The following is a 17,978-nucleotide window of genomic DNA, read 5'->3' as shown; positions in this document are numbered from 1 at the left end:
TATATATATATATATATATATATTTATATTGCAAAACTTTGCAAGATTTACGATGATGATGAACCCTCTATAGTACGCAATATTAATGATGAAAAAAAAACATTGTGTTGTTTTTCCTGCTTAAAATTATTGGACACTTTAACAAAATCAATAAACATTTTCATAATTTTTTAATTTATTTTTTTATAAGTATGTTGCCTCGAGGCAACATTGTACCACAATGGAAAAATGTAAACATTTGGCATTTTCATGTACAAAAAAGAAATATATGTATTGAAAACATCAATTTCTTTAACTAAACATTTGAACAAACAAATTTATCCAGTTTTTAATGTATTAAAAGTTTCATATTTAATAAAAAGTAACATTTTATATCCAGCTGTTGCCCTCAGGCAACATTGTACCATAGTGGAAAACAAGTATTGCCAAACCATCATATTTGTATGTTATTATATCAAGTTATAATATCCATCTTTATCCTCATCTCCATCTTTGCTCTCACCCTCACTGTCTCCCTGACAGATTTTCACTATGACCTCATCTTCCTCATCACAGTATGACCCCTCATCCTCATCAACTGGCACTGCTACCTGTGTTTTATACCTTTTTTAAGTGCTATAGAAAATGTGCAGACCATAATATATTCAGATATAGTATGTGAATTACTATTTTTATAAGTGCATTACAAAATCATGTGAAAATGCAAAAATATTTAGATAATTCTAACTCTTTTCCTCACAAATATAATACATTTGTATTCAAACCTATTATGCCTGCATGACCTTTTGCAATTCCATTATAGTACAATGTTGCCTTGAGGCGACACACAGTTTTTTGTTATTTTCTCTAAAACATTTGATGATGTATAATGTAAAGTTCTTGAAAATACTTTTTTACTTGCCAGTGAAGGTGACTCGTATTTTTGTGGGCGATTAAACAGATTCAAACAAGTGAAAAAAAAAGTGACATGTGCACAAAATGGACCCCTGTTGGTTATGTTTTGTTCGTTTTTGCACTTTTATTGATTAGTATTTGCGTTATTCTGCCCTGAGATACGTTTGATCAATCAATTGGTGACTTATTATTGACGAACCTGCTAACCATCTAGCAAAAATATTCGGAACGTTTTGCTTTCGTTCCCATTAAGTTATGAAAAAGTTATTTCTGAATGTTCTCTCTGAAGGTTCAAGACATCAAAGAGTGGTCCAAAAAAGTATCATGTCGTGTGAACTTGATGGGAATGTCATTCATCCACTAAAGGTCACTTTGAGACCTGTTGGTTAAGTAACTACAAAAAGGGCAGATGCCAGATCCCAGTTGGTTTAATATTTTGTTATCTAATGCAATGTCATTTTAAAATAGTTTTGGACCCACTGAAAAACTACTCCGTCACGCCATTTGAACAAGTCAAGTCATGCAGCGCAACTTATAACCAGCAGGTGGCAGAATAACCACAGCTGTTTAAAATGGTGTTTTGTCTGGTACACTTTTTGTAGGCAGGCCTACTTCCAAATTCCATGTGGTCTCCTCTATGCACATGCAGGACAGACAAATTATAATTTCTTGATGGGATTTCCTCTCTGTCAAGGGACAGTTTAATTTCCTAAACATTCAAAAACTTAGAAGGTTACATGTCATACGATTTAAGCTGTTTCCAGAGTGTATTGACATTAAGAAAAATAGTTTCCTCATTGTTAACACACAAATACTTGCGTAAGTCAGTTTATTTTTACCATTCACATGACCACACCAGTCATGCCCAATGACATCAACCAGTCTGAGTATACACTACAATCATCTGATACAGAATTAACCACTAACACCAGCTTTCAGCAACATTGTACAGAGGAATATACCCAACAGATGGCAGATCAAATTACAGAACAAAATATTAGACTGCTTTAGAATAAAACACATCTGTAAGGTGAATGAAATTAGATTGCAGTTTACCAGATTTTAAATTTGGCATTCTCAAGGGAATTTTTTATTTTTATTTATTTATTTTTCGATAAACTACCTAAAAATATATGTACATATATGCCCGGATTCACAGACAAGGCTTAAACGTAGACTAAAATGCTGAGCTGTCTTAACTGATGGCAACTTGAATTGACATTTATTCAAATATGTGCCATTCTTTGGTCTCAAGATGCACACTAGTGATGTTTTTTCTAGGGTACATTTATAAAAGCTACTTATGTCCTAATTTAACTAAGGCCTAGTCCTGGCTTAGTCTAAGCCCGGTCTGTGAAACCAGGCCATAGGCTTATAGGCTTTATGTTGAACAGTGTTGCCAAGTCTGTGGTTTTCCCACGGAATCGGGCAACTTTTACACTGTTGCCGCGGATTGTTTTTCAAAAACCTTGATATTTAACACCTGAAAGGTGAATTTTACCAGGGGAGCCGGCCAAAAACGCAGATTTTACCCCCCAGAACACATTTTTTTACCACGGGAACCCCCTGAAATGCGATTGGGCTAGTTTTGGGCAAGCTTTGAGAAGCAACTGGGCGGGTTTTGTTGTGAAAACCTCACATAAACGTCACATGAACAAATAGGAAAACATGTCGATCTTATCACATCCGCTTGTCAAAAAAAGTTTTAACAGCAACACGAACTGACAGCAATATATGGAGTTTTGTTGTAGAATGTAAGTGAGAAGAAGAAAAAATTGTAAATTTAAAAATGTAAACATTTTTTAACATTTTAAATATCTATCTTGAGCAGGGTTGCCAGGTTTTCACAACAAATTTCGGGAGGAAATATCCACGTTTTTGGCTGTGTTCCCCTAGTAAAATTCACATTCCAGAGGCTAAATATCATGTTATGTGGGGTCGCTTCAACCCACGGACATGAAAAACGGCCCTCTGCAATGTTGTTAAAAGTAGCCCAAATCTGATCTTGAGTAAAACGGCTCCGTATTTAAAGGTGCAGTGTGTAAATTTTAGTGGCATCCAGCAGTGAGGTTGCAAACTTCAACCAACAGCAGCTCACTCCTCCCTTTCGAAGCTACGGTGGCCGTCTGGCCGACACAAGTCATATATGTCGTCAGCCCGTCGTTGTCGAGCAGAGAGTACGTTAGCCAGTCAAGCAATGAGGTTTCTTCTTACTTCTATCAAAGAACGTTCTCTGCTTCTAATAAACCAGACGACTACTACTACTACTTCTTTGTGCATATTAAACATAGTGATGATGCAAACTTCCTCTAAAAACACGAACGATTTAGAAGAACAACAACAAAGTGATGAAACGCACTCTGTTTGTCCGTTTAGGGCTGCTGTAGAAACATGCCGGCGCAAAATGACTACTTGACATGGAGGGGGGACTCGTGGTGTATATAGATATAAATGGCTCATTCTAAGGTAATAAAAACATAACAGTTCATTATGTATGGTCTTTATACACCACTCAAAACATAGTTATGTATATTATATTGCATATCTGTCAATAGATCCTCCCAAATTTTACACATTACACCTTTATTGAAGCACATACAAAATACCTGAATGGGAAGCGATGCAACGTATTTTACAGAATACAGAAGTGCATAACCTCCTTTTATGGTGTGTGACATTTTAGCGCTTATCTATAAGGTTATTAAAATATTCAGGTGATAAAAATAATACAGGTGTATTGGTGAATATTTGCATTCTCCGAGCAAAACAGTTTGGTAAACTGTCTGTAGCTAATAAAAAAGATAGTAATTTTTGTTATAAAGCTGCAGTTTCTGATAAAGCCAAATAATCAAAGCCAGCTGTAATTTTAAAATATGATTAAGAAGTTCAAGTGCAGGATATAAACGCAGATGAGGAGGGACTACTTTTCTGTAGTCTGTGGCAGTACCTTCAAAAGAGGAGCGAACTCAAGTCTGGCGGACGGACAAATCTGCTCTCTGCGGTTTGATAGTCCTGTGTGCTTTTAACAGGGGCGGATGAATACCACGTGTGAGTGAGTGAGAGAGAGAGAGAGAGAGAGAGAGAGTTAGTGAGAGGGAGCCATAATGACTGTTACTACTCCCAGTGTAAATCAGTTTCTCGGCGCAGAGAGACATCAGCGTTCGCTAGAGAACGTACGCAGGGAATTTAACCCCCCTGTACTCAAACACACAAGAATATTCTTTTAATCACCATAATTTAATAATGTGTCAACACCGTAGCACACAGTAGGAGGAAGTTTGTTTGTTGTCCGCGGACATTTCTCGCACTTTTTGCGAGACTATGGCGGTGGAGCTGGTGGGGAAGCGCTGCCTGTGCGTGAGCGGCGGAGAGCCGTTGGAGCTCGCGAGTGTCTCGCGCTGGAGCTGGAGAGCCGGAGTCATCCGCGCGATCACTGACTCGCCTGCGCTGACGGTAAAACTTACCTCACTACTCTCATTTAGGAAAACTTTTGAAATTACGCTTCATTTTGAACCTTTTTCAGTTGAAGTAGCTTCTACAAATTGCCTTTCGCTTGTTTGCTAGAAAAAAAGTTTGACGGAACTACTAATATGACAGCGAAAGTTGTTTGTTTTGAAAGCTTGTACATTGGTTTCTGTCAGTTGTTTAGCCAACAAACATTCAGGCGGCTTTTTACTATGAGTCGAAGGCTGGGCGTGTTACTATGATAGAGAAAACAACTGTGTGTGTGTGTGTGTGTGTGTGTGTGTGTGTGTGGTCATAGCTCAGCGGGGCTTCACTCAGACTAATCAGCTGTTGTGAGACAGTTTACTGCACTGCCGCTGTAGCGCCTAATGACTCCATCACTCCACCACAGCACTGAGACAGCTTCATCACGACTTGTCTTACATTAGAGGACGCTTTCCTTTTATCTTCATATATTGATATTTACTTAAAACTGATTGTGAGAAAGAAATGATACACTTTACATTACAGCGTTAATGTGTTTACATATGTAAGTACTGTCAAATGACTAACTAGTTAGTACGTATTTGTGTATGTAATTATATTGTACTTAACATTTCAGTAGTGTTCAGTTACAACATCATGTAATATGCCTTACTAGCATTTGTTGGCATGTAATATTTTGTGTGGTGTGTTCAGGATTCCCACTGTCATGGAAATAGGAATTTTGAAATAGTATTTTCAGACATGGAAAAGTAATAGAAATCCATGTATGTAACTACTATGTACTAACATTTAAATGAATCATATACACATATACATTACACACATATATACATACATTTTATATATATATATTTATTTACAAACACATATACATACACATCTATGTGAGTGTAATGTATATAATATATATAGTATATATATAATATATACACACAGTCAACCCAAAATTTATTCAGACACTTTGAACATTTCATTCATTAATACAGTTTATTCACTATAGTTTAAAAAATGGTAATAAAATATGACAAGATCTCAGAGTTAAACTGTGTCAGATAAAATCAATCTTAATTATGTCAGATAACACTTAAGCAAAACATACTCAGGTCAAAGTTTCTGAATAATTTTTGGTTCAATTTGATCAATTTTCCTGGTAGTCCACTGTATGAAGAATATTTGGGTATAATATGTCACAGTTTACTTTATTTTGCTATCCTCACTTACATAAATGAACTATAGTGTCCTGCACCCACTAGTAAAAATATTTCAAAAATGTCTGAACATTTTTGGTTTGACTGTATATTTACATACACACCCACACACACAGACACACACACACACAAACACACACACACACACACACATGTCGAATATGCACATATGCTGTAGACTTCAGGCTCTGAAATATATGGCTGCAGATTGATTATTGAGAACTCTATAAAACGTTTTTAAAAATCCATAAAGCCAACACGAACAACTGGAAAAGCCATGAAAATTCATTAGTAAAGTGCTGTGGGAACCCTGCACATTCCTAAATGTGCTAAATGCATGTTGACTCCATTAAAGCCATTACAGTTCAGTTGGATTGAATCTTCGCCAGCACCTGTACTGCAGTATAGACATATTTGCATTTTTACAACTGTGAAGCTAATTATGGGGGTCAAAGGCACAGTTTCCTCCTGCACTAGTGCTCAGAGAAAGAGCAGATCACCCTCTGAGGATCGTACTGCGTAACTGATTGAACAAGTTGTGGTGGTTTGTTTCACTGACATTTCAAGTGTAAATCAAATTTACATTATGTGTTCCACTGGGGTGCAAAAACAGAGAATAATTATGTTGTTTGAGTAGAAACGTTGATCTAAGTGCTCATCGTGAACAAGATGGTTTGTGTCGGTCTGTATGACTGTGTTTAATTCATTCTCTGATATCAGTGTTTATGTGCATTGATAGTTTGGTCACGCTGTCGTTTGCACACAGTCTTTCACTGTGCGTTTGTATGTGAATGAGAGAGAAAGGTATTCTTCAACTGTAAGTCGCTTTGGATAAAAGCTAAAATGAATAAATGTAAATGTAAAATGTGGTTATTACAGGCTTTGTTGTGCAGATTATATGCAGTCTGACTGACTGGCAGGGGCTTGCTTTCAAATCTGTCATTCATTTTCCCAGTACAGGTGCGGAATTGCTTGTATATCTGTAGGGTGTGTGTGTGTGTGTTTGTTTAACAAGGTCTTTGTGGTTGTAAACTCTCACCAACAGGATTTTCTCACTGTATGAGAGTTTATTTCACCCTCTGTGAAGTCAATTTTATTAGATAAAACTGTAATCTTATTATATAGTACTAGTATTTATTTGGAATGTGTCCTCAGTTTTCTTCTGCAATGAAAAATCTCTCTGGTGTTATAGTTGTAGCTGGGGAATATACATGAGAGCTTGGTTTGTTTATCAGAACAGCTGTCGGTTTCCTCTCCTGGTGTAATTTTTGTGTTTGTGTTTCATGAGATTGTAAGTGCTGCATGTGTGTTGGTGTGTATTTGTCTTTGGGGGCTCATGTCTTTTACACCATTGGCTAGACGATGTCCCCGTGGCAACAGCGGCTTAGCCGTGTGACTGACAGCTTTCCCTGAGTTACAACCTCCTGTCGTGTTACACACACACACACACACACGCACACACACACACATAGAGAGATATCTCCTAATGCTTCTCATCTCTTTCATAGCCTGTTGTTTTACTGTGCTGAATTCTCATGGGATTACCACAAGTGCTGCTTTGCTCGAACTTCCAACAATCTTCAAAGTGTCCTGGCTTGACCGCTTATATGCACTATTTTTAGTTTTAAAACTACAGGAAAATTGAATGGGATAATAAAGGAATGTGAAAGAACGTGTGATATATAAAACAGTTGCAGTCCTGGATTATGATGGGTCAATATGGCGTACTAGCTGTTTAAATTACACAGTTACAAAAATATTAACGCTATGAATTAAATATAGAAAAATTATAATATAATGGCTTCAGGTTTGTATACTTAAAGGTGCCCTAGAATGCTTTTTCACAAGATGTAATATAAGTCTAAGGTGTCCACTGACTGTGTCTGTGAAGTTTCAGCTCAAAATACCCCATACATTTTTTTTTATTAATTTTTGTAACTGCCTATTTTGGGGTATCATTAAATATGCGCCGATAGACTGATTCTCTAATACATTGCATACAAAGTTCACACAGCTAATATAACCCTCAAATGGATCTTTACAAAGTGTTTGTCATGCATGCTGCATGCATACATCAGATCATGTGAGTATAGTATTTATTTGGATGTTTACATTTGATTCTGAATGAGTTTGATAGTGCTCCGTGGGTAAAGCTAACATTACACACTGTTGGAGAGATTTATAAAGAATGAAGTTGTGTTTATGAATTATACAGACTGCAAGTGTTTAAAAATGAAAATAGCGACGGCTCTTGTCTCCGTGAATACAGTAAGAAACGATGGTAACTTTAACCACATTTAACAGTACATTAGCAACATGCTAACGAAACATTTAGAAAGACAGTTTACAAATATCACTAAAAATATCATGATATCATGGATCATGTCAGTTATTATTGCTCAAACTGACATTTTTCACTATTGTTCTTTCTTGCTTACCTAGTCTGATGATTCAGCTGTGCACATCCAGATGTTAATACTGGCTGCTCTTGTGTAATGCCTTGAACATGAGCTGGCATATGAAAATATTGGGGGTGTTCATATTAATGATCCCGACTGTTATGTAACAGTCTGTGTTATGTTGAGATTCGCCTTTTCTTCTGAGGTCTTTTAAACAAATGAGATTTATATAAGCAATGGAGTTTGAGACTCACTGTATGTCATTTCCATGTACTGAACTCTTGTTATTCAACTATGCCAAGATAAATTCAATTTTTAATTCTATGGCACCTTTAAAGGGACCGGTTCACCCCCCAAAAAGAATTTTCTGTCATCATTTACTCACCCTTACATCATTCCAAAGACTTTCATTCATCTTTGGAACACAAGTGTAGATTTTTTAATGGAACATGAGAGATTGTATCCATCCATTGAAAGTCAAATTCCATATTAATCAAGTGGTTTAATCCAAGACTTCTGATGATAATCACTTTATATGTGCTAGATTTAATTTAGGCCTTTTAAAATATCCTCATTTGTGTCTCAAAGATGAACAAAAGTCTTTGGAATAACATGAGGGACAATTCTTAATGACAGAATTCTCATTTTAGGCTGAACTAACCTTTAAAATTTTGTGAAACTTAAATTAGTATCATTATAATGATGCATATAAAAAAAAAAACATTAAAATTGGGTCTGTTTCTACCGATCTGACCCTTAAAACAACCCTTTATAACACAATCTTACATGAAAATATAACTATTTTTGTATGATAGATGTGAATTGTACAATTTTTATAAAAAAAAAGTAAGCTTGAAGGTGTATCCCCAAACAACACCCCTAAACATAACATCACTGGGATGTAAGAAGATACGAAAACATACAATTGTGATAGTAGAAATTAATACAAATTAGCCACTAATTCGCCAAAACATAAAATAGTTATGAATTGCAATAGGATTGTGTAACCTAATGTATTTAGATGAACCAGTCGTTTTTATGTATTCATGTATTTAGATTAATCAATTGTTTTTAATTAGATTTCTGACTTTGAAAAGCAAATAGACAGTCCTTGTGTATATATTGGAATGCTGCACATCATACCTTGGCTTTAGCCATAATAATATACACAATATTGCCTCTTGTAAAATATTATGATATTTTATGATGCATGATTTATTTTTCGCAGACAGTGTTTCTGTTTGGATTGCACAAGTATATTGCAGTAATATTCATCCTGTGATATCATGCGTCTGATACAGACATTGATTAATTTCAGCTGTGTGTGTGTGTTTTATCGACTCGCTCTGATAGTACTCTAATTCTGTTCTGCACTGCATTAACTAAAGCCAGATGTCTCAGCTTGGCCTCGTCTCTGTCTTGTCTTTTTCTCTCTCTCTTGGTTGTGCGTGTTTGTACTGTGCTCTATTTAAGCACTCCTCTCCCCCTCCCCGTCCGTGCATGTGTTCGCACTGAGCACCGTATTCCAGCTCTCTCTCTCTCACACACACATAGACACAGATATATGGTTCTGCAGTGTCAGAGACATGGGTTGAATTTCATCAGCTCTGAGAGAAGGAAAATTTTAAAACAGTCTCTCTTTTTAATGCTTTGTTGACGTAACTTGTGAATTCTTGTTTATATGTTTATGTGACCCTCTGTCTGTCTGTCTGCAAAATGTGTGTTGGTGTGCTCCATATACAGCTTTCTTTTCATTTGACCCTTGACCTTTGGCAGATGGTTTGAAGCTTTGCCAGGGAAGCAATGTGTGATTCTGCAGAGCAGACAGATTTTGTGTGTGTGTGTGTGTGTGTGTGTGCTGTAGCTTATCTCCTGAAATACATAAGAAGTCCGGCTCAGGCTGTGTGATTGTAGATCTAAGCTTTGCTGAGACACACACAGGACAATACAAAGCTGTTTCAACTCCCACACTCTGTCATTTCTCCATCTGATGATGCATTACTTGCATTGATGTGTCTGTTTGTGTGAGAGAATCTCCTATTACTCCTGCAGAATCTGTGAAATCATCTTCGTCTTTTGATTTAAGGGCCCTTGGGAGTTCGGTGTGGTTGTTTCGGATGTTTGTGTAGTCGTGCTCGTCTCTTTGACTCTCACAGTATCTGTGTGAATGTTTGCGTGTCTTTATATGTGTGGAGGAGAGAGTGTGAAAGCAAGCGAGAGAGAGAGAGAGAGTGTGTCTGGCAGACTGAAGAGAGAGAGAGTTTGTTTAAACTGTGGAATATTATGCATGACAGAATCACAGTCACGGGACCGGAGAGCTGGCCTACAGCCGCACAAGGTGTCCAACTTTTCATTCCTCCTGTGAAAGAATGCCTGCTGCTGCTTTGTTAGTATTATATGAGGATATTAAAGGACACTTTGTCCTTTCTTGTCTTCCTCTGTTACACACACTAACTGTAGCTTATCAAATCATTATTATGTTCACTAGCAGTGTGTCTGGGTCTCTCCTTCTTGACACACACTCACTCACATGTAGAACACTGTCCTCCACCACACCTAACCACACACACTCCAGCTAGGGCTGTTCGATTTTTTTTTTTTCAAAAATCATAATCGTGATTATTTTGGTCAATATTGAAATCACGATTATTTTACACGATTATTGGTAGGTGATATGATCAAAGTCGTATTTCACGATACCACTGTGCGACACGCGATAAAAGGTATCTTTTCCATGTTAATAAGGGTTTTATCCTAACTAGCTGCAATGTGACGATTCTATTTTAGAAACGGTTTCTATTTTTCTGCGACGTCACGGCTGGAACAACAACTCAACGTGTGATAATGATAATCTCAGGTGCTGTTTATGTGCTTTATTTAATGTTAAAACATCTAACATGAGTTTGAATATCAATTTGTGTGTCTTTTATAGCCAAATTGAAAGCAACAATGGACAGTTAATCTCAGATGTTAAAAATAAATAAAAGGAAACAAGAACGTTAAAACTGTCAATTCATTGTGAACAGACAAGTGTATTCTGTGACAAAGATGGTTTCAGTAACTCAGTATGTATTTATAATAATGTTAAAATGGTGTAAAATCCATGAATTTGATTATATACTTTGCACATTTCCTTGCGAGTGCTGTCTCTTGTGACGTGCACTTGCACGAGACTCCGCCCACATGCTGTTCTGATTGGCTGTGGTGTTTGATTGATTTTTGTAGTCGCCAATACTATGAGTAATTTTAAATATCAGTGAAATTTCTAGGGCTGTCAACTTTAGTCGTTTAGTCGACTAATCAGTCGATGCCGTTTTGGTCGACTGACATTCTCATTGGTCGACCAGTTGCAAATTTATTTATTTTTTTTTACCAATAAAGAAATTTTCATTGATATACTCCTTGATATTTATTCCTTTATTAGCAGTTATATATTACTGTATTCTAAATATAATTAGCCTATGTTTTATACCAAACTTTAAATGCTTTAATTTAGGCTATTTTATAACGGCGCCACAGTTTAGCGCACCACATGAACACTCGGGAACCGCTCCTGTGGCTGGCTGCACTGCTGCTTCGCGCTCAGTAAGGAATATAGGTAGTTTTGCTGTATTCATTCAGTTTGAACGCTACATCCCTGCAACCTCCACTCCTGCAGAGCGCATATTTTCCAAAGCAGGATTTATTGTTAACAAGTCGAGGAGCTGTCTTTTACCCAAGAATGTGGACATGTTAGTGTTTTTGGCCCACAACATAAAATAGGTGGACTAAGCCTGCAGATCTGTAAGTAGCCTAAACGGCTTTATTATGCTGACTCAATAGATTTTGACTCAATTTATTTGTACACTTGACGCGTTTGAAAGTAGCCTATATAATGTAACAAAACGGAAATAAATCTATAGGCCTTCCTACTATACAACCTATTATTATTAGTGTTTTTTAAGGCTATTTTGGGTTTGTTTGTGTTTGTTTTAAAACGCCTAGATCGGTTGGACAAAAGTTAACCCATAGTTTTGAAAGTAAAGAAGAATATATACAGCCTGTATAATCGAGAGCTTTTGTTGAGGATTTTTCATTATTTGGCAGTTTTAGCAGTTTTATTTTTTTTGTAGCGTGTGGTGTGGTCAGGTGCACGATTGTGACGGTCACTATAGACCTAGGACAGAACTCCTCACTTTGCAGTTTAAATAACCTAATTTTCAAATAATTGTATTATTATTATAGTTTTATGTGTTATTGATGTTTTTCGTTGTTGTTTTATAAATGCTCTATTATAATTGTTTAATAAATGTTCAATCAAAAAAGACATCGCGTCTTTTTTTTTTTTTTTAGTCAACTGATCGTTGCGCAGGACAGGACTTTGGTCGACTAAGCATTTCTTTGGTTGACTACAGCCCTAGAAATTTCACAGTTATCAATACTTAACCACCAAGCTAGTTGTAAGTTAAAGGTCCTTAAAAAGAACAAGTAAACAGTCAGCAATACAATAACGACAAAAAAACTAATTACAAACAAAATACAAATACATTTAACAGAAGAAAACATATTAAAGAGTTTTAATTTTTCAGAAAGATGTACTAACAGTGGTATTCACATAAGTAATAGCCTACAACAAAAATTGAATAGTCAAATGTAAAATAATAACACTGCATTTTTTTACTGTATGATTCAATATTGATTTAGCCTTATTAAAGCTACTTAATTTATTCAAGATTAGTGAATGATTTTCCTTTGCCTTTTGTTGTTTATCAGCAGGTTTATTATTAGGCTGCTGTCACTTTAAGACCAAATGCATGGATGCAATATACTGTTACACATGTGTTTTCTTTCTTAATTGTGTATGTTTAAAGACAAAATCGACTGTTTTTACAAGAATACTTGCCAAAACGGCACTTTCCTTTGACTTTTTGTGTGTAGGCTATTTGACCATTTAGGCGTGTATCCAAAGCCCACTTATACTTTGCATTTCTGCGTTCAGCTCCGTCTCGGAAAGGAAAGAAGGTCGCCTGGGGAACAGTGTCTCTTTTGCAGCTTAGTGTGCTTTTAATAACATGGTTTAATATCAAGCACGTCCTCGGGTTTAGCAACAGTACACTATGAGATCCCTTAACTTACGAAAATATTTTGCTTTATACATTACAGTGTTCATGTTGCACATTACATATTAATTTAATTGCGTAATAATTACTTTTCAATTAATATAATTTATTTAACAATTTAATTTCATTTACAATTTAATCTTTGTTTGTTATGCAGAAAATGACACATTTAAAATGAAATTATTTAAAATTATGAATGTTACTTTAATAATTTAACAGATACACACTGTGTTCTCGTGTAGCTGTGTGTTCACTTTATAAACGTACTCACATTTTCACTGTCTTCATCTGTCTTTTTTTTCTCTCTCTTGTTCTGTCTTTCTCTCTCTCACCCGCCCACCTTTCCTCCCTCTCTCTCCGCTCAGTAAATTATTGATCAGTGAGGCGCCTCCGTGGATCACAGAGTTTGTGAATATGTGTGTGTGTTTGCACTCAGCGCTAAAGACAGTATGTACAACAGACACGGACACGCTCACACAAAGTCACATGATAGTCTCATGCTACTATGTTGGCAGCATGCTTTTATTCCCCAGACTCTTTCTGTCTTTCTCTCTCGCCTTTCAAACACACACACACACGGTGTCGGTTTCATCAGGAACACACCAGACCCATCTCATTCACTCCGCTTGTGTTGCAGAAATGATTGGAACAGATTATTACATTTAGCAGAATATATTTACATGTACATCTCTTCAAAAACCACCCATAAAAAAAAAAGGTGTGTGTGGTTTGTCAGACAGGAAGGCAGTGTCAGGTTATGTGTGTGTGTGTGTATGTGTGTAAATGCTGATGCTATAAGCACATTTCTGCCTGAGCGTTGGCTGTGGTCCAGGCTGAAATCTGATGCCGGTGAATGTTTCCCTCCCACAAGCCTCGGGGAAGTGTTTACTGAGAGAGAGTGTGTGTGTGTGTGTAAATGTTTCTCTCCTGCAGTCTGTCAATAAGAGATACTGCAGAAGTGTGAGTATGCAATGCTTGAGTTGATTTGCCGTTGCACCTGTGAGTTTGTATGCACGTGTGTGTGCGGCCATGTGACTGTATGTGTGAAGCACTTCCCTGACCTGTTACAGCTTGTCGACGCTTCATGGCCGAACAGCCGGTGTGTGTGTGAGCGAGCAAGAAGAGCAGGAAAAAGCCTCTTGTTAGCTCACTCACAACTTGTAAATACCATCTGAGACACACACGTACACGCCCAAAGACGCTACACATACATCATCATAATTACACGCGGCAGAAAAAACAGTCACTGTGAAAAATGACAACCTAACGTGATGGTAGACTCGCTTCACATTCGCAGGACAGATGAAGCTCTGTGTGAATGCGTGTGTGTGTGTGGATTCGAAAGGCAGTAGGACTGGTTCCTATGACTAATGATATCCTCTAAATGAATAATTGCTGTTTTCCTTTCACGCTCCCCCTTTTTACACACACTTTCAGTCAGGCACACAGGCACACACACATCTCAGAGATAATGGCAAGAGTGCACGTAAATCACCTCGGTGTCCGACACGCATCCTTACACTGAGAGAGAGAGAGTTTGAGTGTGTCTTTGTGTGAAAAAGACGGTGAGAAGATGAAGGGGAAAGGTGAGGAGGAAAGACAGCAGAAAGAAAAGGAGTTGAGGGAGATGGAGAGACTGTGACAGTGATGTTGGTAGCATAGCAACTCAAAAAATGGTCCTTTTTCTCTCCTCTCTGTTCTCTCTCTCACGCTCAGAGGATCTTGACCAATGACAACGTGTGTCCTTGCAATGCATGATATTTTAGGGCTTTTTGTGAGACAGATCATCTGTCTGGCGCACACACATACACAGGCACGCTGAGGCACATCGGTATGCTTAATAATGTGTGAAGTTTGCTATTCTAGAGCAAACTAGAGGAGGGTGAACTCTGTGACTCTTATGTCTCACCAAAAGCATTTCAGATCTTCATTCAAAAACACGAGATGATCCCATTATGACTGGTACAGAATGTAGTGAATGTTTGATTTGGTTACATTTTATTTCGATGGTCCACTTTAGACATTCTTCTAACTATAAGTAAGTTTGCAACTACATCATCTTACATCTACGTCATCTTACTGTCATTATTATTTTGCAACCACATGTCAAATAACTCTCATTAGAGTTTTAGCTGACTGTTTGGTTATGGTTTGTAGAATAAGTTGAAATGTACTTGCAAAGATATTTATAGTCAGTAGGATGTCTGTTGGGGGAACATTCAAATAAAGTGTTAGCAGATATATATATATCTACTAATACTATAATTATTTGTAGTTGACATGTAGTTGCAAAGGTACTTAGTAGAATATCTGAATGAAAGTGGACTATCAAAATAAAATTTTACCTTAATGCCTATGGGATATCATTATTAAATGTTTACATTTAAATGTGCCTATAAAGGCCAAAAATTGCATTAGTGAACATTTAAACATTCAATTACAATTTCGATTACAAAATACAGATACAGTGCAGAAATATCTGAATTGAACACTTAAAGCGGACCTATTATGCCCCTTTTCACAATATGTAATGTAAGTCTCCGGTGTCCCCAGAATGTGTCTGTGAAGTTTCAGCTCAAAATACCCCACAGATCATTTATTATATCTTGCCAAATTTGTCCCTATTTGGGTGTGAGCAAAAACATGCTGTTTTTGTCTGTGTCTCTTTAAATGCAAATGAGCTGCTGCTCCTGGCCCTCTTTTCAGAAGAGGGCGGAGCTTTAACAGCTGCTTCATTTGCTCAACAACAGCAAAGCTGGAGAATCTCATGCAGCCAAAATGACGATTGTCAGTAACAGTGTTCAGCCTTGCATTGTTCAACCCAGAGTCAGACACTGATGGACTTAGGAAGAAGTAACAACTTTTAGAATGCATCTGGACGTTTCTGAATGGTTAGTGGAGAAATTGGGAGTTGATTCAACTCATCGACTAGCATGTCCCTAACAGCTGTTTGTTGTAGTCCTTAAAAAGCAATTTCTGTAAAAGAAAATATCTCCCTTTGTATCAAACTTTTGAGCATTTTGCAGATGTTTTTTTTTATGCTCAAACAGCAACATTACACACTAACTAAAGTTAAAAAAAGTGAAATCCTGATCAACCACCCATTTAAGTCAAACTTTTAAATACATTTACGGTGCTCAAATTATGGATCAAACATTTGAATGGTCAAATCAATCTTCTGAATTAAACTTGAAGTGTCCAAAATATTCTGAGGTTATGTTCAAAAGTTTAAATAAATCTTTTAAATGCAGTTATAATGTCCAAAATACTTGATCAAACATTTGCACATTTAAATCAAACATTCAAATGTACTCAGAATGGCCAAAGATGCTGAATATTCTAATTACTAATTAGCATATATGTATTTGGTAGACACTTTTACCCATCCTGTGGCGCTTTCAGGCTATACATTTTCTCAGTGGTGTGTTCCTTGGAAATCAAAAGCTGAGGCTGTGATCATGGGAGTTGCTGTACCATTTGATTACAAATTTCTAAAATGATAAATTGAAAATTTAAAAGTTTGAGTTGTTGAATGTTTAAGCGCACCAATGCTGGCCAAAAAATACAGAATCAAACATTCACAAGTTAAAATGAAACAAGCCTATGATATCCAAAACGTCTGTATCTATCATTCAAATGGTTAAATCCAATTTCTGAATGCACATAATCCAACATTCTGGATCATTCACTAGATCAAACATTTGAAAGGTCTTCTAAAATGAACAATGTCTAAAATATTCTAAAATAATAATAACTAATTCTAAATTAAACTTTAAATGCAGTTATAATGTCTAAAAAATGCTTGATAAAACATTCAAATAATATCATCCAAATGTACCCTCAGTTCTATTTCAGTAGGCACAACCCACATTTGTATATCACCAGTCCTGCTGGATTCTCCTTCCACATGGACCACAGATGAAAAGCAGAGATAACCCACCTTATTATTTACCCTTAACTGCTAATGTTTTGTCAAGTTAGTATGAATTCTGAATCACTGCAAGCAGGGTTAGATCAGTTCTGTATTAATAGTGAGTTTGTGATGGGTGACTTTGTGATTCAGATCTGCCACAGATTGAGCCATATTGTCATGCTGCAGTAGAGCTGGATGGCTCATTGCAGCCGGTGAGTGAGTTTTAATTTTGTCTGGCTCAGTCATCAGTCAGAAGCAGCGCTTATGACGCTGTGATGACACTCTGAGTGACAAATATGAATGACATCATTGAATTCAGACCTACAAATGAAATTTTTTTACTTGGTTCTGAGCTGGAGTGATGTGGACAGGACTGTGTAATCTGTTTTGTGTGTGTGTGTCTGTCTAAGAATGTTTCATCATCAATGTAAGTAATCTTTCATTTTTGTTTCATGTTTTGTGTGAGCTTGTAGGCAGATGTTTGTGTGCAAGTAGTTATGTGGTTAAGTATGCTGTTGGTGTGTTGACATTTGTTTCTAATTTACTAGATCTATCACCTTTGAATGGTTTATTAATTAGCTGCATCAATCAAGTTAATTGTGAACACATATGCTCTCTGTATGCGTCTGCACACGCACCTGTGTTTCTGTACATACATCTGCAACCTACCAACCTTCTCTCTCTCTCTTTCTCTATGCATTAGGTGTGTGTGCACTGGGATGACGAGCAGAGCGCGGAGAGGAAGTGGAGGAGACTCCGAGAGGAATGTGAGGTGGTTTTGTTGGAGCAGGAACTCGTCTGGGCCGCCAAGAGAACCGGCACAAATGGCAGCAGCAGTGCCCAGGAGAAGAGGAGACTGCATCCCGCCCTGGTGAGTCCACAAAAATCCTGAAATTACTGCCACTCGCACTATACACGTCTGATGCATATTATACACAAAAATGGCAAGAGCTTAAAAGTGATTGGCTGGCTTTACGCAGTCAGAGAATATTAAAATATATAGAATATTACTATA

General features: G+C 36.9%; 1 protein-coding gene across 2 annotated transcripts in view; it reads left to right on the top strand.

Annotated features, from left to right (window-relative positions):
* The first annotated feature begins 3,998 nt into the window (after positions 1 to 3,998).
* Positions 3,999 to 17,978, top strand: part of jmjd1ca (jumonji domain containing 1Ca) — a 65,107-nt gene continuing 51,127 nt past the window's right edge. For both annotated transcript variants that reach the window (XM_067366827.1, XM_067366826.1), the window contains exons 1-2: positions 3,999 to 4,347; positions 17,667 to 17,834. In XM_067366827.1, coding sequence (XP_067222928.1) covers positions 4,216 to 4,347; positions 17,667 to 17,834 — 300 coding nt within the window. In that variant the 5' untranslated portion in view covers positions 3,999 to 4,215. The remainder of the gene's footprint in view (positions 4,348 to 17,666; positions 17,835 to 17,978) is intronic.

The sequence above is a fragment of the Chanodichthys erythropterus genome, chromosome 18 (genome assembly GCF_024489055.1).
Source record: "Chanodichthys erythropterus isolate Z2021 chromosome 18, ASM2448905v1, whole genome shotgun sequence".
Taxonomy (NCBI): domain Eukaryota; kingdom Metazoa; phylum Chordata; class Actinopteri; order Cypriniformes; family Xenocyprididae; genus Chanodichthys; species Chanodichthys erythropterus.
This window is presented reverse-complemented; position numbering and strand designations above follow the sequence as displayed.